The sequence below is a fragment of the Amphiura filiformis genome, chromosome 20 (genome assembly GCF_039555335.1).
Source record: "Amphiura filiformis chromosome 20, Afil_fr2py, whole genome shotgun sequence".
NCBI classification, from domain to species: Eukaryota; Metazoa; Echinodermata; class Ophiuroidea; order Amphilepidida; family Amphiuridae; genus Amphiura; species Amphiura filiformis.
In genome coordinates this window covers 23043628-23070766 of record NC_092647.1, presented here as the reverse complement: position 1 = coordinate 23070766, position 27139 = coordinate 23043628, and the positions used below count along the sequence as shown (strand labels likewise).

Genomic DNA, 27139 nt, shown 5'->3' with positions numbered 1-27139 from the left:
GCAAGTTACTTGTCAATTTTCGAACGAAAACGAGCTTTTTCTACCGTTTTTTCTCTTCTCATCAGCGCGATATGGGATATTCTTTACTTCGCGTTTACTGCCCTCTGTTGACAACAAGGCTACGAACTCTTATCAAGGCGATCTAAGAAGTGCAGGGCCGTGAACAATTCCCGTTAAAATCATTAGGTAAGCTTAAAAGTCACGCTAAAATTACGAACTATGAACTTTTGACACTGACTTTTGGTTCACTTCCGGGTTGCCGATGCAGATTTTCGCCATTTATTGCTGCTATTATCAACCATGTGAGCAACTTGGTAAGCTTACTACACAAGATAGCATGGAAATATCAGAATTTTGAAACATCTTGGTTGAAAAAAGTGGTGGGGGGCGTCTATTTGAGGGGGGGGGGCGACTATTTCACGAAATACGGTAGTTGTAAATTCTTTCGAAATATGAAATTATAAGAGTTTTATCATTGCAATACATGGTGCACATTAAAATCAAAAATCAAGGCCTGACTAAATTTTTACATTGGCATGAAATATTTAACACATCATTTAAAGAATTTAGTATTTTCATTGTCATCATATTATGTAAATAAGTTCATGACCACAGATGTGTGGCTAATTAGGTCATTATTTGAGATGTTCATAATACTTTTTGATTGCTTGAGGTATATATAATAGTTAATGCACCGAATTCCAGACTACAGGCATATGTGCCCATCCACCACAAACTGGTCGTAAAGTCGGCATTTTCCATTTTGAGATACAATCAAAAACAGTAATTGGATTTCTATGTTAAATATACTAGGAATTTGACCTTTGATGAACCATAACTTCACTTCCAGATGTCTGATGAAGCTGGTTGAGGTGTCATTTTAAAGCTGAAAGTGAATTCTTTCAAAATCTGCAATAAACAGAAAATGATCTAGAGCCGACTTTACTACCACTTTGTGGTGGATGGTCACATATGATCTTCAGACAGATGATGGGACAAAATTCCTATTAGTGTTGGTATGAAAATATTTAGCTCGCATCTCTATCTCTCTTTACTTAATTACATCTTCACAGGTGAGGTAAAATTGCCCAAATTTAGGCAACTTTACAGATTGTTACCCCAAAAAAATTCACCTCCAATATCTACCCCCCCCAAAAAACCAAAAAAAAATCCAAACATCCTGGTGCTTCAATGGCACTTAATGTCTGAAACACTACAGCATGCTTTATAACATTGCACCTATCATCATAAAATCAGAAATATGGGGCATTGAGCTTAAGCGATATTCCAAGTTTACTACCCTAAAGAATGGGTGTGTGGAACCGAAACCATGAAACAGATGTGGGTTAGGGCATTTTATGATCCAGCTAGGTTCTGGCAAGTCTACAATCTTTACTCTTGTTCTTGCTGTATAGTTCAATTCAAAATCACCGGAGACAGTCCCAAATATTGATAGAGTGCATTTTGAAACCATGCCCACAACTGTGCATTTTACAAGTAATATTCCTATATACCATTGAACAACTATGTCTATATACTAACAACTACACTAACAAACAACGATATACCAACAAACAAACAAACAAATAATTCCTCCAGTGATGTCTTACCTCGTAATTAGGTCTGATTCGTATACCGCGCATCATATGCAATGGGTGGATTGGTGCGTACATTGGATGACCATGAATTGGCACACCCTGTATAAAAAAAATTGAATCAAGAGGGACAAAAATTAAAGATCAATAAGACTAAAAAAACTAATTAAATTCATGATACATCCAGCTGCCCTGGTTTTTTTAAAAATGTGTTAATTTTTTGCATAAAAATATATTATTTTGCTAAATTAGGGAGGAGCATGACCAGATTGTGGTCCAATTGCAACACACTTTACTTTCTTCCTCACACTGAGGACCAATTGTATCAAATTGTGTTTTCTAAAATAAAAAAAAATAAATGTAGATATTAATAATTATATAGCGCTTTATGCCGTACACAGCCTCAAAGCGCTTTACATTTATTCCGCCGTCATTAGAACATGTCGGAACGACGTTTGCAGCCTACAAATGGCGCAGGGTTCATCAGTACAACGACTGTGACTACCCCTAACAGCTTCCCATTTTGCACCTGGGTGGAGTGAGGCAAGCGAGACAAGAGCGCAACACGGTGGTGGGACGGGGACTGAAACCCACGCACGTCTAGCAAGCTCTCAGGTAATGAGTCCAAGGCCGTAACCAATAAGCCACCGTGCCCTGATATTGAGGATCATCATCCAAACATTCCTATTCCAAGTTTTGAGTTAAATTGCTCAAGCGAATTTGGATTCTATTACCCAGTGACCCATAGAAAAGTAAACAACTTCTGTGGTGTGGGAATAAACTACCATCATGTTCTTGTTCATGCCGCCTAAAAATTGTTGTTCAGCCTCAAACTTAATGGGTTATAGGAAAAACATGAGCTTACGCCTAGCTGCATAATGCATTTTCATGGGGTTAAGTGGGGGTGGGGGTGGTGGGATGGGGCCATCAATCTGGTCAAGCACTTTAAAAGCTCATGTCAATCCAAAAAAGAGACATGTGCACAAAAATATCAAATAAGACAGGACAAACTACAAATAACTCCAAATACAAGGCAGCACAAGGTGACGGTCTCATGTTTTTGCAAATGAACTCAAGTAATAGCGGAGGTTAGTGGAGATTAGTCTTATTGAACTAAAACACTCAATTAACGGACATCTTCCAAGACACAACTGAGAACAAAATTAACAGAACAATATATAGTTCACCTATGAAAATTGTTTTATAATAAGGATTTGTATTAAGACTGAAAGACGGCCCACTCTGTTTCACTCTAAAAAACTTTCCAAATCTGGCTATAAATAGTCTTAAAAATGCCGACATTTCCAGGCTACATGTATATCATGTGAATAAACCTAAAATTACATTTGCTGCGTGTTAAGATATCGTGAAATTGCAAGTTTAAACTTAAGTAAATCACATTCTTGCATAAAAATGCACTTATGTAATTTTGTCACATTTACCCATAATATGCTATTTGCGTGGGTGCCGCCATCTTGAATTTGAACCCGGAAACGTACCGGGAAGCGAGTTGTACTTCACAATTTTTAAGGAGATAAATCACATTCTTGCATAAAAATGAACTTATAGAATGTAATTTTGTGGTATTTACCCATAATACTCTATTTGTATGGGCGCCGCCATCTTTGAACCCGGAAACAAACCGAAATTGAGTCATACTTCGCGAATTTTCACCCAGATTTTAAGCTTTTTTCATTCAAAATTTGCTCCTAGTAAACAACCCTCTAAATACAAATTTCACACCCACAGGGCGTCTCTGCATGATATATGTATGGCCATAATAAAATGTATCTTGTTTTTCAAAACCTCACAAAATCATCATAACAACTCTTCAACAAACCATATAACTAACACTTACATATTCTCCTAACATAAAGCTGCTTCGTTGTAGATGTGGTTGGTACGGTGGCGGAGGTCCCGTGTGGTGATAATGGTGCATGTGGTGGTGGAGATGTCTGTGTTGTGGAAAGCTATCTAGTCTTGGTTCGCTGCAAGTTTTAAAAAAAATGATGAAATTACATCAGGCTCAATCCTTCATGAACATAGCCTATTGTCAAGACTTTATTGAAGGATGAGACCGTGAGCTGTATGATCCCTGCCTTATTAATACTGATTGAACAAAAGTGAAGTGGAAAAAGTCAGCAGCACCGTGGTCACTAGAGCAGGGAGGAAAGAGTCCTTAACTACTACGCACAAGTCGGCCATAACAGACCATGTTGTTGATAAGAACCATGTAATTGGGTGGGGGGAAGCTGAGGTCATTGGCACTAGAGCAAGATAGATATAAGCGCTGGATCAAAGAAGCTGTGGAAATTAGAAAGAGGGGCGCACAACTATGAACAGAGACGAGGGGCCGTACCAGCTTACTCACATTTTTGATGAGTTCCTGCAACAGGGATTTAAAACATCCCCAAAAGGAAAACCAACTGGCAACCCAAAAAATCACGCTGGAAATCCCTCTAGCGTTGGTTGTCAGTAGATTGCAGTCACTCCTCATCAAGTGTTGACAAAGACAACAGTGGTTGTTGAAACGTACACAGTAAGTGCATTTTCTTGGATCAGATACTACGAACTCTGGTTTACTAACTTATTAATACTGTGTACTGAACATCTGTGGTTGCACTCAATATTTTGATAAACAAAGCTGACACACAAGAGGAATGGAATGGGTACTATAATTTCCGCCATACGTGTACGAATTTTCATGGGTAGGGGAAAATGCTGAAAACTTTCATTTTGATATAGACCATTTGACATCATTGTTTATCAACAAAGGCGAGGAACTGGTATATCGATATGCTTGAACGAACCGCTACTGTTCTATGACTTTCTTTTACTATATGAAATGTGGTGAGTGATTTAAAATGCCCTGAGCAAAGTACGAAGAGGGGCAAAGAGCAATGGAAATTGCCATAATTTGTGTGCATACTGATCTGACGGGCAATGACGTCACATGTCAAGTGGTCTATATTAACCTTAACTCACGAACTGCAAAACATATGGAAATATAAATGCGATTATTGGCTTCCTTGACTCATATCCTTTAAGATCAGTGTATTAATATTAAGAAGTACACAGCGTTTTTTTGTTGAAGGCTGTGGAGGGTGCATAGCCCCTACCATCCCCAAGTACCAGCTTATGCTTACATGTGATGTGCAGGTACTACTTAGGAACCAATTTGACATTGGTGGTTGTGGTGGGGGTTGCAGGTCCCCCTCCGGTTCCAGCGTATATTTTATGTGATGTGCAGGTGCTCCCTCCCCGCCCCACCAACGTATACTTACATGTGATGTGCAGGCACTACCTCAGGATCCAACGGTTGACTTGGCATTGGAGGTTGCGGTGGGTGTGGTGGGGGTTGTAGGTGCTGCTGCATTTGCTGCTGCTGTTGCTGCTGCTGATGAGCTTGCTGTTGCTGAGCTTGTACCTGATGTAGTCGCTGCTCCAACAGTTGCTGCATCCGACGTGCCCGAACTTGCAGCTCGTGAGGCCTAAAATGATGTAGAATCATACAAATATCTGTCATGTTTACAGATTTAACAAAACTAAATCAACAAACAAAATGAGAAGGATCTTCATTGTACACACCTGTTGGTTATGAAGAAACAGAAGGAAGCATGTTAATATCACCAAAATATGACATGCAGAATTTGATAGTATGTGCTCCAACTAGCACTTTGGCAATTTGAAGTCGCATCTCATCCATTCGCACCCCACATTTTCAAGTGGCGCTCCTGGTTTCAACTTGTTTACAATTTTTACATTCAAAGTTATCTTTTTTTGGGATCTGTCATGTCCAAATGTGACAAGATCAAGGGGAATGAGTCGCATGTCGATCCTGGTCGAAAATGAGTTTTACACATGTTTCTAAAGAGGACATTTTGAGCTTTCAGAAACTGAAAACCTCATGTTGATACAACTTTTCTTCGTGAAGTTATGTTAATTTATCAATCGCTGAAAACAATATAAAACAAAAGAATTTTAACACTTTCTTTGTCAATATCTCAAAATCAATATTAGCGCCATCCGACTCATTTCCCTTGATCGTGTCAAATTTGAAACTACATAATTTACAGGATAAGTGCTGAAAAAGTGAGATCACATGGTCATTTATAAGTTTAATGTTCTTTTCGCAGAGATGTCACTTGGAACCACTTATGGGTAGACGAGGTATTGTTGGTCGAAGCAACCTAAAAAAATTGATTTTCATTATGTAGTTCAATATATTATTGAAAATTAACACCTTGATGTTTTGCAAAAGTCCAATCTACAAATCGTATACTTTGCAAACTTGCTTAATTTATTGTTGTTAATGAGTTATGTACGTTTTACAAAAGTGTTGTTGTTTCAGCCCTCTTTACAACGTAACTCAAGAACCGCAGCACCTATTAAATTATACCTGTGATATTTTAATTCTTCTACACACTCGCTATGAATTGAGCAATGCAGTTTTTGCCAAAGCTCACTACCATTCATGAAGATTCTGTGAACTACCAAATCACAACAGTTTAAAATAATTAATAACCTTAAAAAGCCTGAAAGAGGTGAGGAAAAAAAACCCTGAAACAGCAAGTTAATTTGGGTAAAAAGTCCCAAAAATGGACTGAAAATTTGAATACACAATGTAGAAATTTGGACTTTGAAAAAAATTCTGGTAGCAAAAACGCTATACTTGCGTGCTTTGCCACAGCAGCTGATAGGTGTATCCCATCATGCTCTGCAGTACCATAATAAAACTGTTTGTGCAATAGAAAATGTACACAAAATCCCTCACTTCAACTGTCAATAGTGGCTTAAATCAGGGGAGGTTAAGACTTTTGTTTGCAAAAAAATGACCCCTAAAGTATTGTGAAACTATCCATAGCTCTCAATATCTAAGCGGCTCTTGTTTGTATTTTGTATACATTTGCTATGGAGCAAGCAGACAGACTGTAATGCATGATGGGATACTTCCTTTAGCTGCTGTGGTGCTTTGCAGGCAGGATAAATCATTTACCTCTGTTGTTGCATTTGTATTCTTCTTTGATCAGCGTGAGCCTGTAGACTCTGTCTCTGCGCCTCCTGGTTCCTCTGCTGCTGATGATACAACCTCTGATGCATCCATGACGGTGATGGGGCGTGCTGGGGTAGGCGGATCTCTGTCACAGGCTGCTGACAATGGCTATGCAACTGTTGCTGTAAGGCTGAAGGGACTGGAGTTGGCTGTTGCGGAGGTGGTGGCGGGGCTTGTGGTGGAGGCACTCTGATTGTTGGATCCGATTCATCTGCACACAGAGAGAGAAAATGTGTTACTTACAAATTCATATAAATGAAACTCGTTAGGGATGGAGGAGGTTAAATATCGACCAGCGACCAGTCATGGTCATATTTTGAGTAAAAAATTGAGTGGGAACATAGGATTGCACGTTGACTGAGAGATTTTGAAAATTTATCGAAGATCTGTTTCATTGGTTTTTATTGCTTATCCTTTTTCTGAACATTCCCACCTTTCAGTTTGCTGAACTTTGGCACAGGGTGTAGATTATAAATGGAGTCACCCATTAGGGTAACCGCATTTCGCACTCCCTGAGTGGAAGATAAAGGTCATACCTTCCATAGGGCAAACAAAAATTTGTGTTGCCCTCAGTGACTGACCCTAAATCTTGAAAATCAGGGTCACATTTCTTTTTTTGAATGATGATTTTTACAGATCACGATAATGTTTAAAAAATAATCAATGTTTTTCACTTACAATTAATATTTATTGAAAGACTACTCTTAAGGGATCTAAAATGAGCGTTTATTGGGTTTCAACAGTATTTTTTGTGGATATGAGAGCACCTCAGACCTATCGAATTGCATTCTGAATACGAAGCATGTCTTTCTGATATCAAATAATTTTCATTTTTGAAAATCACAATATAATACAAATTTTATGACAAATTATAAAAATTTGATATTTTTCAAATTTTTGATATATAACAGTCCTTGAAGTAAATTATATAAATCTAATGATATATTCTTAAAGTGTATGTAGCAGGGAGGAAAAGCCGACGGTCAATTGAAAATTTTGACCTTTCATATTGAAGATATGGATTTTTTCCCAAAAGACCTATCTTTTTTGGTGTTTTGGGAAAAAATCCATATCTTCAATACGAAAGGTCAAAATTTTCAATTGATCGTCGGCTTTTCATCCCGCCTTACATACACTTTAACTATAAATCATCAGATTTATAAAGTTTACTTCAAGTACTGTTAAATATCAAAAATATCAATTTTAATGATTTGCCATAAAATGTGTATTAAATTGCGAATTTCAAAAAACAAAATTATTTGATATCAGAATGACATTCTTCATATTCAGAATGCAATTCGATATGTCTGATGTGCTCTAATGTCCCAAAATAAATACTGTCCAAACGCTCATAACCCAGCCCTTAAATTGATTATCTAATAAGTATCCAGTGGTCAAAATTGAACAAATGTTCCTAATTGAAGAAGCATTATTTAATATTTGTGGGGATTTTGAAAACCCTAGGGGTGTATGAATTTCAATTGGAATATTTGCCCTTTGCACAGATCTGCCATCTTGCTACTCGCAATTTTCTAGCAACGCGCCAGAAGGCTTTTGCAACATGTACATGGTAATTAAATCATGCGTTTGACAGGTGTACACACACATAGCACGCACCTTGCGGGCAGAACCTCATTTCGAGAAGACCATGCAATCGGCGAATAGCCCAATATCACATCAATCATGTGTTGAATGAAACCACCTACCTGTCTCTCCAGTCTCAGCCTGTTGATGTGCACATGCAAGATGTCCCTGTCCAACCCCACTCGATGAACTGCAGCCATCGCCATGGCCACTTCCTTGACCCGGCCTGATGGGATGGTGATGATGGTGGTGATGACCGTACCGATGATGACGATGCGCGTGAACTTGGTTACCGCTCATGTCTGGGTTGCTGTGGCTGTGCCTTAGACAGCTACTCCTGCTAGGCTGCGCTGTTGGTTGACTGGTGACTGGAAACTATAGGAATGCAAAAAAGTACATGAAGTATAGATATCTTTACCCCTAACCCCCCAGAATACCACAAAACACTTCAGGCTGGGTTTCGTACTGACGAGGAGACAGACGTCACTATGTAAATAATGTACATGTATTAATAATTAAATGAGGTAAAACCAAATGTATCCTAATTAGAAGGTTCAACAAATCAGAATACGAGTTAAAGAAGATAGGCCAACATGTACAGTACTTCGCATCTAGCTACTGTAAAAGTAAAAAATTTCGCGAGTAAAGACAAAAATGTGAAAATGAAAACCTTTTGTAATAGAGTTGCATTGATAATTAGTGTTGATGTCGCAAAATTAAATTCTTGCCCAATGTGCAAAATCCCTAATATCACTGAAATTTTTTCTCACAAAAATATTGACTTACGTCGCTTGCACACATGCATCGGTTATAGCCAGAGTCTAAAAGAATTGGGGTGAAAGATCATTTAGATTCATTTGAAGTCAACTGTTAATTTGTTACTTTCTTCAACCATTAGCTTACCTGTGGCTCCTGAGGAACAATTCTAGGACTGGCTTCTGCACCCGGTAATCCCCGGCAAGTCAAGGAAAGCTCTGCCTGTCCTCTCATGGATTCCGCCAGCCTCATCAGGCTATAACTACTGTAATCCGTAGGCCTCGGTAGGACCTGCTGCTGCTGCCGCCAAGGATGGTTCATATACCGACAACTCGTTGATGGGGTGTTCGTCACCAGGGATTGGGCGCCGCTACGTTGACGACACGACGGTTGGTGCTGATGCGGGCGCATATGGAAGTGCGGTAGATTTGGGTGTGGGCGTGGTATGCAGGTGCATGGGTGATTGATTGGGTTGGCAGGATCTGTGGTGGTCGGGGTTCCAGAACGGTCGGGCTTGCGCTCCCTAACTGGCCTCCGCTTGCTTGGCTGGTACTGGAGCTTGGGGTGGTGGAATCTGGTAAAATGTCATTACCTATATTGTCTGCAGATTAAAATAGAACAAACAAATTAAACATTCATATTGGAAAACTATATTGATAAAATGCAAAAATACACTACAATCTATTGGCATAAAACATTACAAAATAAAAAATGTTGGCATTTATACAGCACCTTTTATGTGTATCAAAGCGCTTTACATTTATTCCGCTGTCATTAGAATGTCAGCTGCCATACGATGCCCAAGGCATGTTCATACCTTTGGGCGGTGCTCAATGGACAATATTCCTAACAGCTCCCCATTTCACCCCTGGGTAGAGAGAGTTGAGTGGGATAAGGGCAAGGTAGAGTCCATACCAGGTAGAGCCACCATGCCCCCCTAATTAAATTGGATCATTTGTGTGACAGCTCAGTGCCATCAAAGCCCAAGGCTTTATTGTTAATTCTCTTACATTTTAACCAAATCAAGTTTTAATTACTACCTGGTGAAAAATCAGCACACAGCCAAATGATTAAAGGAGTATTTCGTGATCCTAGTATCCTCTTTTTATGACATTTTCCAGTAGATATCCCCGAAAAAAGCTTATTCCCAAAATTTCAGTTCATTCTGATTTTGCGTTTGCGAGTTATGCATGATTATGTGTATTACGCTGCTCCATAGGCCACTGTTGTAATTCTGGTATACCAGAACGAAATAAATATTTTTGCTAAACGAATTACTCTGCAAAAAAATTTTGGTACATAAACATTATGTAGCCAGAGGTTTCCAGTGGTATAAAAATCTCAACTTTTTTTGAGAAAAGTGGGGGATGAGGCTGTGGATCATCAGGAAATGCCCTTTTAAGTCAGAATTTTTGACTAATTCAGGGTTTCCCAAAAGCGATCTAATCCCTATGGTGCATCTGAATTTCAATTCCCATCTACATACATTAAATCTATCAACATACCATCATCCGATTCTGTCAGATCCACAACCACCGGTGCTCTAGCTCCTGCAGATTTACGCTTATGCTGACCTCCTTTGCACAACCTGACCGGCTGCACTTCAACAGGTGAACTATCCATGACCTCGATATCATCTGAACTATCACTGTCGCTAGAACTGGATAGTACTTCTAATGGCGAGTCCCTTCTGCTCAACCCACTTGGACCAGGCATGTTCTCCTCATCAAGTATTTCCACCGATTCCGAGTTTGAAGGCAGCGAGCGGTGCGTGATGAGCGATTTCTCCGATCCCGGTAATCCCGCTATTGCTTCGTCTTCGTCCACAATACTCACGACGTCTATATCCGAATCGTCATCGCTGGAGCCACCGATGGTGGTGACGTCTCCCGCAGTTGAAATGTCTGGGGTATCGGTGCCCGGGGCTACCGATAAACTTGTACTAGGACTGTTCCAATTAGTATCCAAGTGTTCTAAAGAGCCCCACAAGAGAGCTCCTTTTGTACTCGAGTCATCACTAGTTTCGCTCGGGGTGTGATCTTGAAAATCTGTTGAACGAGATGTAGGAGAGTTCCATACGCTCTCCTTCAAACTGTCAACACTGTGTTGCGAAGACAGAGCCTGCCGAGGATGGAATCTGGATTCAAAAGCTGAGTTGGCACTAACAGAGAATGCTCCTCTTCCATGCAGTTTCTGCTTTTTAGGATGAATGTGGTACGCATGTGGTACATATGGTTGGAAACCACTTGGTTCCTCACTGGTCTCGCTAGACACACTACCCCCTCCCCCTGCTTCTTCGTAAGGCTCCTCCATCGGCTCGGAACCGGCGTCGCTGCTGCTCTCTCTACTCCTCCCATTGTCCCCATCCTCGCCTATCTCTAGGAGGTTGTCTTGGAGCGGGATTGCATCGAATCCTTCCGGTCCTTCCCTGTTTGGAATCTCGGGGAAGAGTTGTTCACTCTCTATGGTGTTGAGTGGAGAGCCGCCTATGTCGAGCACGCCAATATCTCCTGCAGGGAAATCAAATAACGAATGTCTGTTTAATTTCTTCTTTTTTTGCCAATGTTACACAATGCATGAATACCTGTGACTACAATAAGGAGCTCTTCTCGTTTACCCTGGTCTCAATTTTCAAACATGTGACCATCCAGCACAACTGAGCCCTGAAGTCGCCAATCTGAATCATCATTTTTGAGATATTCAACCAAAATATTCTGCTTGAAATTAGTTTTAAAATGATGTATATCATGTCTATAGTATTTGACATTTAAGTAGTGAAAAATCAATAAAACAGTCAATAAATCCTTTGTTTCCTATTGTTTATTGTTAAGTTCAATGGAGCATATCTCAATAGTGGCACTGGAGACATCCGGGCTCAGTTGTGGTGGATGGTCACATATTGACATGCATAACAAACAAGGCACAGAGTAACTGAGAAATCTAGTCTCGCTCGACAATTGTGATACAGTGTACATTATTTAATGTTCTTTACTAGTTCTCTAAGCACCTCCCTGCTCTAACTTTGCATGAAAAGTTCAATGGCACTAACTGAGTTGATGAAGAATAATTGATCTGCAACCACAACACCCAATTACAAGAGGCCAGATAGAGTTCAATTCTAAGATCGAAGACCCAATGACATCCCTAGTTTCATTGGATGCCAGAAATGCTGACCCATCTTCCTCCCTACATTTCCCTCTGTACCTTAAATGTTATCGCAAAATGTTGAAAATTTATTGCTTTCCACATAGATATTTTCCCATTCTACTTACGGACATAATCTCTTTTTGACACCCTTCCTTCTAGCGAAACTATTTATAGAATGTCAGAAATCTTTTGGTTCGTTAGGGTGGGTGGGAGGGAGCATCAACAATATTAGGGTGCATCAGATGCCCCTCATGTCAATGGATTCATCTATCCCTAGTCTTAAAATGTTCCTATTGTCACAAAACTAACATGTGCCAAGTTTGAATTAATTCGGAGGTCGTCCTGGGGGGCCACCGAGAGCCTAAAGTTACAATGTGTGTTCCTATGTAGTAAAGTTCGTTGACCCTGTACAATTCCAATTAGAAGCCGATCAAACAATTTAAAGTAGCTGCCATATCAAAACCGTTAGGACTTAGAAGCTCAAATCTTTTGCGCTTATAGTACCGATAATCATCTTCGAATCGGTGATAAAAATTAATCACCAACAAAATGAGCATGTGTGGAATTGGCACAAGCACCCTCGATACAAAATTTCAGTGAAATAGGCATTTTGTGGTAATTTTTACCTCAAATTTTACAAATGTTGATGTCCTGGTTGTCATTACACTTTTACAAAGCAGATTTTCTGAACTTTAGATCAATATATAATACATATTAACAACTTTCAGTGTGAAATAAAGTATTATAGCACTTGGTTAAGACAGAAATTATAGATTTTCCCAAGAATATGGACTGTGGGGGCGCTTTTGACAATAAAACACACACAGTCATTTCTTTGGAGATGGATTTTCATCACAGATTCAAAGACGATTATCAGTACGCTTAGCTCCCAAGATTTGAGCTTCTAAATCCAAACGGTTTTGATATGGCAGCTACTTTAAATTAGTCCCAAACAAAAATGTTTGGTAGACTCATAACCGTGCGATCTTACCTTTCCGATGTTGATTAAGATACTTCTTGCATCGATCCCGAGATGCGGAAAAACCAATAGTCATTTTGTCCCACATAAATGAATAAATAACAAAACCCCCGATCCCCGAGTGGACTCACCCATTCGGTGACGTCCACACGATAATCATCCCTTATCCGACTTGGGCAGCCCCTACTCGCCAAACTTGTAGGGGCGGCCGGGTCCGAGATAATCAACATCGGAAAGGTAAGATCGCACCGGTTATGAGTCTACCAAACATTTTTGTTTGGGACTAGACTCAGTACACCGGTCGATCTTACCGTTTCCGATGTTGATTAAGATACTTCTTGCATCAACATCTGAAAGATCGATCTAGCAAGTAACCGACGGATGGAGGTACAAGATTGGCCAGCATCTGATAAGGATCGGGAGAGTGGGTAGCATGGTAATCGCGAGGTCAAACTATTTCCCCCCCTCACGGCCGAAACAGAAAGACTACGTGAACAGACAAAAACCCCTGAACTGAAAGTGCAGTGGTTAAGAATAGAAACACTGGTTCTTACCATGTTGGAATTCTGATTGTCCGCAAAACACCTGATACCCAACCACCATGTTATCTCCGCAGAACAGCCCTGGTGAACTTATCGCCTGGTCGTTGGTTTACGTTTTTGCAGTAAACCGTGGAAAAGGACGACGGGTTCTTCCAGGACACAGCCTGACAAATCTCTTCAATGGGGACCCCCCTATGGTAGGCCCACGAAGATGAGATAGATCTGGTTGAGTGGGCCTTGGGGCGGCGTCTTTTGCAGCCCGAGTCCACTCAACACCTGGACCAGCCACCGTGCCAGAGTCTGTTTAGCGGCTGGACCGTGCGGTTCTGCGTGGGTGATAAATAAGCGGTCATGAGCCCCTCTTAAGGTTTGTGTTCGCCAAGGTAGTGCTGTAAGCGCCTCACCGGGCACCACAACCTGTCTTCGGGTATTGACGAACCCTGCCCAATACTGGGAAGGAAAAGGGGCGAGTGTCGGAATGTACTTCGCTCATTTTTTGCAAGGAAATCCGGCGAAGAAACAGCGTCGCTCCGTTGTTAGTAAATACGGAGGCTGACTTCGAGACTGCGTGCAACTCCGAGCAGCGCCGTCCCGGCCAACGAGTGGCGTATTTAAGGGTCGCTTTGACAGGGGCTCAAAGGGGACCCTTAATATACTCAAGACTGTGTTGAGGTCCCAAGGGGGGACCACCTTCCTTTCCGGCGGGCGCTCGTTGAACATACCGTCGAGAAGAAGACTTAGGGACCCATCTGAATTGATAGTCGACCCGTCTTCAAATCCCGATGAATCGAGAGAATGGCTGACTTGTAGTTGGCTATCGTTGCCTGCTGAAGTCCTGACCTGAACTTTTCTGTCAGAAAATCTGCCACTAGAGGCACAGGGGCTCTAGTGGGAGATGTATTTCTCTCATCGCACCATGCGTAGTAGGGAGCCAAACGCTGACTATACGTACGGAGGGTAGACTCTCGTCTACCCCCGGCGATGAGAGAAGCAGCTTCTGATGAAAAGCCTCCCTCCGCCGCACGCTTCCTGATAAGGGCCATGCAGCTAACTGCAGGTGCTCTAGTGGTAGACTTGGTACCTCTCCTCCGGGCATCCGGAGTAGATTTGGTAACTCGGGGAGTACTCGCGGCTGTGCCGCTAGTAGATCCACCATCGGTCGAAACCACAGGTGTTTCGCCAGAACGGTGCTATCAGAATGACGTTGCAATCCTCCTCCCGATCTTGGTCACTACCCTTGCGAGCAGTGAGATCGGGGAAAGCGTAAGCAGTCATTCCTCCCAGTCTCACGGACAGAGCGCCCACGGCGAATGCCTGTGGGTCTGCGACCCTTGAGCAGTACACCGGCAGCTGATGATTTCGATGAGATGCGAACAAATCTATCGAGGGGTGGTACATCACCTCGAAGATCGTCTGGGCGACCTGCGGAGCAAGGGACCATTCTGTAGGTCCCGACACCTTTCCTCGTGACAGATCGTCCGCGAGGATGTTGGTGACTCCCGCTATGTGCATCGCTCTCAACGTAATCTGCCTGGCCTTGCACCACCCTATCAGGCGTAAAAGTGCAGGCATAACCGTGGTGACCTGGTGCCCCTTGTCTGTTGAGGTAGGCCACCACGGTTGTGTTGTCTGTTTGGACAACGATATGAGATCCCACGATCACCTTCTCGAAATGCTGGAGAGTTCTCTCCACTGCCCAAAGTTCGAGAAGGTTGATATGGAACTCCGTCTCCGTGGCCGACCATAGGCCCGAGACTGAGTCCCGTGGATGTGGCCCCCCAGCCCAGCTTTGACGCGTCGGTCGTCACTACGTGGCGCACCGCTGGTGCAGGAAACCTGACACCTTGAGTCAAATTGGGCTGATGGGTCCACCACCAGAGTTCCTCTCGCGCGATCTCCGACATCGGAACCGCGAGGGATATTGGGTGACGACTGGGCCTGTAAAAGGCTAGAAGGTGTAGTTGTATAGGCCTCATGTGAAAGCGGCAGTGCGGTGCGAGGTCTCACCATACTGGCCATAAGGCCCAAAACCGTCATGCATGCCACAGCGGGTGCCCCTCTGACTCGGCCAAGAGTCGGGCACACCTCGCCATCTTCGTCACCCTCTCGGTGAGGGCACCGCGATCCCCTCCTTGCGGTTGATCTGGGCCCCTAAGAATAGTGGTGTCTCATGTCCGGGACCAAATTGGATTTCTTGACGTTGATCAGAAATCCCAGGTCCCGCACCGTCGGACTACTAACTCCACGAGACACTGTGTCTCCAGCGGGTGCGTCCGTAAATGAACCAATCGTCCAGGTAGCAACACATGTTGACTCCCCTGCGCTTCAGGTGCGCTGCCACCGCCCTGACCAGGAGTGTAAACACTCTGGGGAGGTGGACAAGCCGAATGGCAGGCATCGAAACTGGTAAGTTTGACCCTGTACCTTGAAGCGTAGAAACCTCTGATCTTGAGGTGCGATCGAACATGCAGATATGCGTCCGAGAGATCTAGCGATGCCGCCCACATACCCTTGATGGGGCAGGCTAGCACCGAAGCGAGAGTCTCCATTCTGAACCTCTTGGGCCTGATGAACTCGTTCAACGGCTTGAGGTTCAGAATGGGCCTCAGTCGCCGGTCTTCTTTGGAGCCAGAAAAACGTGCTCCAAAACCCCTTGGTGAAAGGGGGTAGACCGGGACAATCGCTTGCTTCGTGAGAAGCTGAGTGACCTCTGATAGTAGTGCCCGACGCTGGGGGCCGTCTGGCGGCACTACCGTGGCCCTCTGAATCGTGCAGGCGCACGCGGGCTGGCAGGGACATTCCAGCCTGTAACCCCCACTGACCACTGACAATACCCAGGCGCCCGGTGAGATGGCATGCCATCTCTGGGCGTAATGCACAGCGGCCGCCCACAGGGGAATCCCTGTGGAAGTCCAAGGCCTGCCGGCATGGACTGTCGACCGCCCGTGCCCTCAGGACCGATCTGGTTTGCCACCCTTAGAAGAACGGCTCTTCTTAGGGGGCTTGCCATACTGATCCAGCACTACTCTTGCGCTTCCCAGTTTTCTTGGGAGGTGCTGGAGTAGCCTCGGCTCGGTGTAGTCTGTGGTGCGCGGCGTCCTGCTGAAGCCGGAGCTGGCGCTGAAGAACGCTTAGAAGACTTCTTCTTCTTGTGCTTCTTCTTCGCCTTACTGCCCTTCCCCTTGGTCAGGGCAGCCTCTGACTTCTTCAGAGTGCTCTCATTGGTGGCCTTCTTTGCCCGGTCCTCTACCGTAGCGCAAAAGGCCTGTCCAAAGAGTAGCCCCTGTCCCACCGAGTCTGACTTCTTCATTGCTTCAGCAAAGTCGGAGCCGTAAGTTGACTGGAGGGACAGACAGGCATTCTCCCGGCGGCGAGATGACATCCTATGGGCTAGGCCCATAGAACTCTCGTTGAGGTTAGCTGTTAGCACCGCTAACAGATTAACCTCGCTGGAAGAGTTCCGACGTTGCCCGTGGTCGTTCGCTACCTTCCTACCGAGGTGCTCGGCAAGCGTGGTAGCGACGCTTAGAGACTCTGATAAGCGGCGTGCTTTCGCTTATCGATGAGCTTTAGCTCCTCCTCCCACTGGGGGGGGAACGACCCGTGCGCCTTGGCCGCTAGCGGCAGGCGCTAGCAACGCCTGGATCCATGTCAGGGACCCTGAGGTAGGTTTCAGTAGTCCTCCTGCGAAACACGCAGTGGAAGCGTGCAAGCACGCGGCGTCGAAGCTCCAGCGAGCCTGACAGCCCTCGAAACCTACCCTTGAGGTCCGCCGGGAATGCAAGTGCAGGCGACCCTTGTGCGGACGCCGCTAGCTGGGCATCCTACTGAAAAGATGCCCTGGTCCTCCTGAACGGACTCCTCCTGAGAGAAAGCCAGGCCCAAACCTTGGGCCACACGGCTCATCACCTCAGCGGTGTCCGCAGGCAGACCATTGCTAGCGAGTTCCTCACGGGCAGCGGGGAAGGATACCTGAAGCTACCTGCACAGCCTCATCAGACTGTGAGTCGCTACTGGTTTCATCTTCCGACTCCTTGCCCTCGCCTTCAGACTCTGACTCACTCTCTGATGAGGAAGAGATCTGACGACGGACATCTGAAGGTGGACAGGGAGGTGTCGCCACCGTGTGGCTAGCCAACTGAACACCAGCAGAAGAGGGAGTACTCCCGCCAGACCCCTAGATGCTAGCCATAGCACCCCGGGATCCGCACGCTCTCGCTGCTGTCGCCCTAGCCATAGCAGCGTGCGGCCTACCCTGAGCTGTATCAGGGTTAGCCACTCGCCGCCCAGCCTGGGTAACAGCTGGTGGTACTGCTTGCCCATCGCTAGGCGGCACTTGCCACGGTGCTAGACCGTGGAAGAAACCACCCTGCGGCGGATACCACGGGGTATACCCTGTCGGTAGCTGACCCTGAAAGGATCCGCCACCAGGGAAACCCCATGGAACGCAGTACCAGTACCGCCTCCCCCTGTTGCCACAGAGACTGTGGTACCCAGGACGAGTCCTGCGGTACCTGCGTGGTTGTAGCGTAGGTGCCCGGTAGGGCTCCCGGCTGCGTACCACTGTACCCATGCCTCACAGCGTTCCCCGCTAGAGGATCAAGCCGTGTGTATGGGTACCCCGCTATACTGGCTGTCCCTTGGCTAAAAGGAGCTTGCCTAGTATCACGGGTAGCTGAGCGTGTATACCCCCGATCAGTCACCTCGCTACCTGAATAGGTAGTATCAATCAATGGAGCCATGCTCCGCTGAATAGATAGTGATCGATCATAAGAGGGTAATCGACCCATTGACTGTAATGGATCACCCACGCTCTGCTGGCTCTCGAGGACATAAGTGGGTTGTTGATCAGCCAGGCTGTTCAAACTACCTACCCTAACCTCTTGAGCCTCGCCCAAGGTCGCTGTGTGTGGCGGACCACTCACGGCAGCTATGGGCGCGTGCATAGTGGCTACCACTGAAGTCGAGCCGTGGCTCGTCTCGGTAGCTGCCACCGTTTGCACTTGGGTCGCTGTCCCGTGAGGGGCTGCGGGCCCAACCCCGGTATAGCGGCTAGCCAGTCCAGGAGGACAGCCGGCAGCCATTCCAAGGCCCAGGGCATCACTCGGCGGTCCCGCCATGGAACGCTGCCGTGTGACAACCCCAGTTGGTTCTGCTAAGACTACACCCGAAGCGTTAGCCCCGGTATCGTCTCTGCTAAACCCATGCACGTTTTCATTCGACCCTTGGGGGGAACGAAAGGCGTGCTGCGTGCCGTGGATCAACCCAGGCAAGCCCGGGTTCCACTGGCACGCTGCGTGCTGAGACCGGCCGAGGCAAGCCGGAGGTCCGTTCGCACGCTGTATGCTAGGATTCAACCCAGGCAAGCCCGGGTACCCTTGGCATACTGTCCGTCGCCGCTACTTCATGGTGCTAGACCCGCTGCTTTCGCCAGCCAGCAATAGACGGGTGTCCACCTGCAAGAAACTCGCTAGAGATCTCACTGGTAGACTGGTACTCGCCTGTTAGGGCAAGTACCGCCTGCTGCCTGCTACTAGCTTAGACGTTAAGTCAGTGCTTTCGCTGGCTGCTAGGCCTTCGGCTCGCTAGCAGTCCCCGAGGGTCCGCCTGCTTGCCCGGGACCGGAGCCCCAGAGGTTACCTTTAGCGTGGCCCTTGCCGTCCGCGCTAGTACCTACCATATCAATCTTACCTGTAGGCTTCTGTTTCTTAGTCTTCGTCTTCTGTCTGTGTCGAAGACCCAAACGAGCGCTACTTTCTAAATCCTCGAAGTGGATGTCCGATAAGCCTATGCAAAAGGAAGCACACTTATTTGATTTAGAGCAATCCCTGTGGGTGTAGCAGAGTGGATGCGGGTCCCACTCTGCCACAAGGAAGGGCATGATTGACAAGGCCTGGACATTGTAAATCGGGGCGTATATAGCACTACCCCCCAACACAAGCTCAAGCCCAATAAACAGACCCACACGCACAGTGGCTGACGCTGATGTAGTGGTATGATATAAAAATATATATACAAAGGGATGAAAAACTGAAAACCTTTTGGTTATAGATTTGTCAGGCTGGTCCTTCGAAACCCACGAACTCTTAGCAGTAACTCGTCATCAGACGCGTACTGAAAGATATAACGATAGAGCACACCATAAACATAGCGATAATCACTCACCATACATGTATACACAGTACTGTACAAACATCTATTGTAACTTACTAGTCTGCTATAGTTGTTTTACGTGAGAACAAAAATAAAATGGCGTCCTAAGGGCGGCCATTTTTGAAAACGTGTGTTCAGTGATCTGAACGGAAACACTCATACAAGCTAAGTTTTTGGATCGTTTTTGTCACTTTTCTAGCCGAAAAATGTCGTCAAAACTATCTCCCTAGCGTACTATACTGGTTGGTTTTTACCTCAGGTGTAACAAACAAACTGTATATCTCGTCCTTTGGTTCGTAATGATACTTAGCGTTGGTAAAGAAAAATCCACACGTCTATCTCATCTAGAAACCAAGGAGGATAAGGGATGATTATCGTGTGACGTCACCGAATGGGTGAGTCCACTCGGGGATCGGGGTTTTTGTTATTTATTCATTTATGTGGGACAAAATGACTATTGGTTTTTTCCGCATCTCGGGATCGATGCAAGAAGTATCTTAATCAACATCGGAAACGGTAAGATCGACCGGTGTACTGAGTCTGTTCGATCGGCTTCTAATTGGAATTGTACAGGGGTCAACGAACTTTACTACATAGGAACACACAGTGTAACTTTAGGCTCTCGGTGGCCCATCAGGACGACCTCCGAATTAATTCAAACTTGGCACATGTTAGTTTTGTGACAATAGGAACATTTTAAGACTAGGGACAGATGAATCCATTGACATGAGGGGCATCTGATGCATAATCAACATAAGTTACAAATGGTGAAAAGGTATTACCTGATGGCAGCGGTAAATTAGGCTCAGCATCGCTATGTGCCTCCCTGGCAGCTCCATCAAACTGCAGGTGCCCTGATTCCGGGTTGGACAGAAACTGACAGGTCACGGCATTCTCTGCGGCTTGCTCAAACTCGTTGAACAAATCCTGCGAGCTGATGTGAGATGATAATGAAGCTCGTCCCAGAGGATCCGATTCCACGGTGACGACGTCTATTTCCTCATCGTCTGGTGGGGGGCATATCTCCAGGTGTCTGTTGTCACCAAGACCTGTCGCCAGAATGAAACAAAATTTGTCAACACAAGCGGTTAATATACGGGCTCCCTTGACAAAACTGGAATTATAGACACAAACTAAAAATACTCTCCCATAAAAAATCCCACCAGCAAATAAGGGCATGTACCCTTAATGCTTGTTAAGATTTTTAGAGGGAGCTCTCTATTTGTACATGAGCTCCCAAAGCAAAGGAGCCCAGGTGTGCCATTAGGTGAATGTTTATGGTAAATACATGTAATAAGGTGAAACATGCAGATATGTAAACATTTGGATTAATTGATATATATATATATATATTGCACTATATCTTTGAAATCCTCACACCCCCTAAAGAAGACATGGCCTTTACGGTATATGTAACAAGGTTTCACCATATATGCAAACATTTGGATTAGTATTTTGAAATATTGCACTATATAACTTTGAAATCCTTACACCCCCTTTCACACAGGAAGTATTAGGGCTGTCGTCGACAAGGTCTTTGTTGACAATGTTGTCGACAAGGCACATTTTTTCCCAACAGCCGACAATACTAGTCAAATTGTCGACAAGGAAAAAATGTTTACCAGGCTTGTAGCATCTAATTTGTTGTCTTTGTCGACAACGTGTCAACGTTTGGGATTGACTTTTTCCTGACATGTCGCCAAGCCAAAAGCTTGCCGATGACAGCTCTAGGGAGTATGAACTTCAAATGGGGTTACCAAGCCTTCATTTTTGAAAATTGCAGGAGCTCTATTAATCACTCTCCTGAGTTTACTAAGGTGCTCAACAAGGAGCTCAATCTTTAAATATCTGTATAAAAACAGAGGGATTCAAGTAGTGCTGGCTGTAGCGTAGCTACAACCCTGAACCTTACACAAGTCAGCAATGTTCGTCTGTGGGGTAGGGGTTGAATTGCATGTACCTGAATTTGTAGGGATGTCAGCTAAGAAGTGATCAGTGTCGTTGCTGGCCTCCATTGCAGTGCTTTCCTGGTCTAGACAAGGGGATACGGCAGCATCATCAACGGACCTACATTTGGATAAATAGAAATTATTATAAATTTCAAACAAAAATCATGTTTACATTAAAAACAACATACTGTGATTTATAGGAAAGAGTGAACATGCAGTTAATCTCATTCCCCATTATGTTTATTTGTTCTTGTTCAGGATGCAGGGGTCGATTCAGCCACTGGCCAGGAGTTTTCACGTTGGGCCAGGAGATTTTCCACCTGGATGGCAAAGTGTGCCAGTTGAGATTTTGGCATAATTACAAATTTATGACATGTTACTGAAACACAAAGAAGTAGAATCTAGGCCAGTAATCCCATTACCCACTTTACTGTGAATTTACATTATTTTATAACATTAACTTGGGCTTTAGAACAAAGGCATATTGTCAATTGCTTAAAATGTTAAGCACCCGAGGCGCAAATTAGGCTACACCATACTTCGTCGGCTACACCATACTTAAAGTGAAAGCCCCACTTTTGGTTCAAGTTCCTTGGGGAATTAGTCAAGATTAAAATGTATCCATGTAAATTATGTTCTGTCTGTCATCAAAGTAACAGACCTATTGTTAGTTCTTCTGTGGAGAACTGGACAATCGGGGCTTCCTGTTTTTAAAGTACATTTCCTTTGATAAACACCAACTGAAAATATCTTTCAGCATGCTTTTAAAGCTAAAATAGCAGAGATGGAAGTTATTGCACATTAATTTAATAATAGTAAGGCGACAAAAAACACCCTTGTGAATGAACTTAAGTTACAACACCAGGTCCATCAGGATTGTTTCTTATCTTACTTTCTGGAAAAAAAACACAGAAAGTTTGAAAAATCTTTAAAAATTTTTCAAAACATGTTTTTATTACTTTAAAAAGATTTTAAAATTTTGAACCTTTTTTTCAAAGAAATGTCAGTTAAAATCAAACCACTTTGGCCAGAAAACAGCCATTTTTTATTTTACTTGCATGTATACAGCTTACGGAAAATCTGGGTCAGTCTTGCCCGCAGAACAGGGTTTTTTTTTGTCTCCTAACTGACCCTGTTTTGCCCCGAATTATCTTGACCACCTTACCTAATATCGGCTGGTGTCAAACAGGATTCCATACTTCTACAAATCCACTTAATCTAATATACCACCAATCTGAAATGAAAACAATTAATTTGTCATTATATTATCACCCTATCCTTTATTGTGGGAGATATCTTTTGGTTTTTAGGATATGCTGACAGTCAAAATTTTAACATACATGTGTAAATCCAATCTGTGAGCAGAACCAACTCTAGTCCTGGATTAATATTTGTTATAGGTTTATCGATCGATGCATTTATTTATAATATCTGACTGACAGAGGTTCAAAACTTATTAAATAAGCAACTTAATAAGGTCAGTCAAGGAAACCTACATGTACATGTTTTCTATACTTCACTTGACCCAAATATATTATTTTTTATGGTGATGAGCCACCCGCACATGGAATTTTAGAGGGATTTTGATAGCAGTTCCATTAAAAAAAAGCTGCTATCGGCATGAGACTAAGATCTAGAAACACCCCTAAATGCTGTTTTGGGCAATTTTGCTAGCAGAATCTTTTTGATGAAAGTTAATCTCTGACAAGATGTAACTTTGTTACGGAAAGTGCTATGACAAAAACGTTTTCAGTTTTGGCTTTCTTTACTCAACTCAAGGGCTTTAATTTGATATGTAAAATGATGCAGTAGCTATGTTACGGTACACGCACTTAACACATTTCCTATTCTCCGCACACACAAAATCATTTTTTTTCACTTCAAAGTTCTACTTACTATTTGTTCCTTTTTTTAGCAAAATGATACATTTCTATGTAAAAAACGTTTGTAAAATTGCTTCCGATGAAGAATTTTCCCAAAATAATACGGAATTTTTAAGCACCAGCTCCTTTTTTGGATTATTTTGCAATAGAAGATTGTGTAGCATTGTAAGGTTGTGATGACAGTAATAATCTATTTCAGTCTGTTTAAAGTAAAAGCAACATTTGGGCCAAACTTGGAAAAAATTAAACTTGCATGATTTTTTAGAGCGGATTGAAAAGAGAAATTCTGTCTCGTCAGGAGTGTTACATCAGAATTCAACTTCATTTTTTTCATACACCAAGTTGGCAATATTCATACATTACTTTTTATTTTGTTAGTGAATTGGGATAGGAACTCAAAAACAAGAAAAATATTTGCCATTGCTTGAACATGTTTGCTACAGCTATCTAAATAGTCAATGTCAGGAGTGTTACACAGAATTAATTAATTAGCAATAATTCAAATTTCTGAAGAAATCACCAGTCTGTTGGTGTTCTTTTAGCCCTGAAAATATATTCCTGAAGCCAAACTGCTGCAATCATGATGTAAAGACCTTCATATTCAAGAAATATGTACATAAAAACATGGTTTTCATAGCTCGACCAAAATGTTACACTCCTGTCAATCAATTGTAGGTAATATAGGCTTAACAATAAAATTGAACTAATGTAATTCAATTTTTTGCCCCTTTTTGAGATAGCCATAGATAGTGTCACCAAAAAATTACAAAAATTACTTTAGAAAATGTGATTTGCAAATGTTTATATTTGAGGCTATACAGTTACTGTAGCAAAGTGTCAGGAGTGTTACAAAAACATGCAAACTGGGCTCGAAAAACAAAAATGAACGTAAATCCCCTAAATTCTGTGCCTTTTTTGAGAGGGCCTATGTTGTCAACAAAAAATTACAAAGACTGTTTTAGAAAATGTAGTTTATTAAATATTTCAGGTCATACAGGTAGTGTACAGTGTCAGGAGTGTTACACAATAGCACTACTTAGATAGATCCTTACATCAATTTGAAGAACAATGTGATGCTAAAAACTTCAACACAGTTTTTGCACATCATATTGCATGATATAAACTTAAACAGAAAATAATTCAAGATGTTTCTTTTGACAAATAAAAACTTTTGTTCCTGATTTCCACAAATTTTTAGTTGTTTAAATGAAAATTGTAATTTTTTTCCAAACCTTTGTTTCCATGTGAAAAATTCTACATGACTATTTTAGTTTAGTGTCTAAGTAATTAATTAAAACTCAAAGAATTACATATTTGCATAATTTTGTCAAAATATAACAAGGAATGACATGGGTCTTTTGTGTTATATTTCTGAAGATTTTGGACTACTTTTGCCAATAAACCAGTTGAAAAATATATTTAGTAATATTACTGAAGTAATTTTTTTTTTTTTTCTTGAATTTTAATATGTTTTGCTTACAATAAGACAACCATTACATCTCTAAACACTGTTTGTAATTTTGACACTTTTGTCACACTTTGGTGCCATTATTTCTGATTATACCACAGAATTAGAGAAGGAGAACCGGGACTCCCTATACCGCCACGTATAATCGCGCCGTCAGCTATGGGGAGAAAATTGGGGTATTTGGGTCCTTGCCGACGGTGCGCGGAGACGAACGAAAACAATTCTGCGTCTCATCTGAAGCGTCTTGGTACTCGCGTGCAGGTCGCATCAAGTGCGTTTCTCAAATGCGCCCATCATCCATGTCGCGCTTGCATAACAACGAATGCCTCGAGCGCATTCCGAGGGAAACCGAATACCCCCAATTGTTGCTCCATGCCTGTATCAAGATGGCGGTCGAGTCCTGGTTCTCTGGTTTTAATTCTGTGGATTATACCCATCTATGAAAAAAAGCTTTGTACCACTGAATTTCTCTTGTTCCAAGGATTAATTTGATATATTCGACCCATTTTGATAACATTTTGAAAATTGGGTAACATAGCTATTAATAGTCAAATGCAGCAAACCTTTGACGAGCGCGACTACCGTGATGTTGCAAATTCGGCGCTAACAATGCGTACGGCGCACAGTTCATTCATAAATTTCCACTCGGCAACAGCAGATCGCCTCAGCAGCCATCAGAGACAAGTGCGTCCAACGCAGTAAATACGCGATGTACTTACAATACACGCTCGTCAAAGGTTTACTGCATTTTAGTATAGATGCAGTTTGATGGCAAATTTGAATTCACCTATAGTAGGAATTCCAATTGAATGAACGCAGCTTTCAGCAGCTGTACTCGATCCAACCGCGATCGTATATCGCGTATTTCAAATTACAACACGAACGCACGACCTTGGATGCAATGCTAACCAATCACGAAAGTGCGTTGCCATGGTTGATTCACTTCTGCGTTACTCACGCACAGTCGCTGCACGCTGGCGTACATCTCGCAGTGTACGCAAAAAATTCGGCCACGCTATTGAAAGCTGCGTTCATTCAATTGGAATTCCCACTATTCAGTATCGAAGTTACGTAATGTTACTATGTCAACGGGATCACGCTGCTAGAGTAATGAACCACGATCGAAATGATCACCACATAAAGTATATGGCACTCGAAGGCATACCAAAGTAGCGTGATCCGGTAACCAAGAGAATTACGTAACCACTTCGATGCTGAATAGGCATACATTTATGATTTATGATTTACGTATGATTATGTGTAAACAATTTTAAAAACAATAAATTCTGCACAAGAAACGGATTTTAAAAGTCTCCAAATTGCAAAACATTTATAAATCCTATTACTTCAGTATTGCATTACTTGTAGATGGTTGTACTTCAAGTGATTTTTTTTTTGTGAAAGTACTACGACATCCACAATCACAATCAGTTGATTCAGTGTTGCTCACTTCCCCGAAAGCCAATTCATTGTCATGAATGATTGGGCATCATCATCAAAATAACAGGCAAAAATACCTTTCCTCTAACCAAAATGCGTCAATCTACATTCAAAATAATCATTAGATACTCACAATTATCATAGAAATCTTCCCTTTTCCATTATTTTCTTGCTTCTGTAACAATCAACGCCGCAAAACCGACGTAAAAACACGGAAACTCTCCCTTATTTCAGTAATCGCTCTTCTGTGTTATTTTCGCGAAAATGACGTCATTAAGGTCAGATTTTAGTCCCACTGCAGAAGCCGCAGTTCTTATTCCTCGGTTCACAAAATATTATACAGTACATTTGCTTACGATAGATTGTGATAGTGCTCGCCTGTTTCGTTTGGAGAAAAATAAAAAAAATTTCTTCCGTTTGGTATGCCTGAAAAATCAAAAGAGTAAACTTAATTATGAAATTGCTATCGCTGTTCTGCATACTAATATTTTGACTTAAATAAAACTATATATTTGCGGGAAATACATATTGAAATAATAAAAATAAAAACAACAATGCAAAATACAATCTAGTATCACTATATTTAATGC

The 27139-nt window shown here is 42.9% G+C and overlaps 1 protein-coding gene across 1 annotated transcript in view; it reads right to left on the bottom strand.

Moving 5' to 3' along the window:
- LOC140142591 (uncharacterized) overlaps positions 1 to 26793 on the bottom strand; it is a 30765-nt gene extending 3972 nt beyond the window's left edge. The window contains 12 exon segments of the mRNA XM_072164586.1: positions 1611 to 1697; positions 3454 to 3583; positions 4880 to 5086; positions 6592 to 6859; positions 8355 to 8607; positions 9136 to 9376; positions 9379 to 9589; positions 10494 to 11498; positions 20592 to 20858; positions 21770 to 21876; positions 22924 to 22992; positions 26683 to 26793. Coding sequence (XP_072020687.1) covers positions 1611 to 1697; positions 3454 to 3583; positions 4880 to 5086; positions 6592 to 6859; positions 8355 to 8607; positions 9136 to 9376; positions 9379 to 9589; positions 10494 to 11498; positions 20592 to 20858; positions 21770 to 21876; positions 22924 to 22955 — 2808 coding nt within the window. The 5' untranslated portion in view covers positions 22956 to 22992; positions 26683 to 26793.
- Positions 26794 to 27139: the final 346 nt, after the last annotated feature.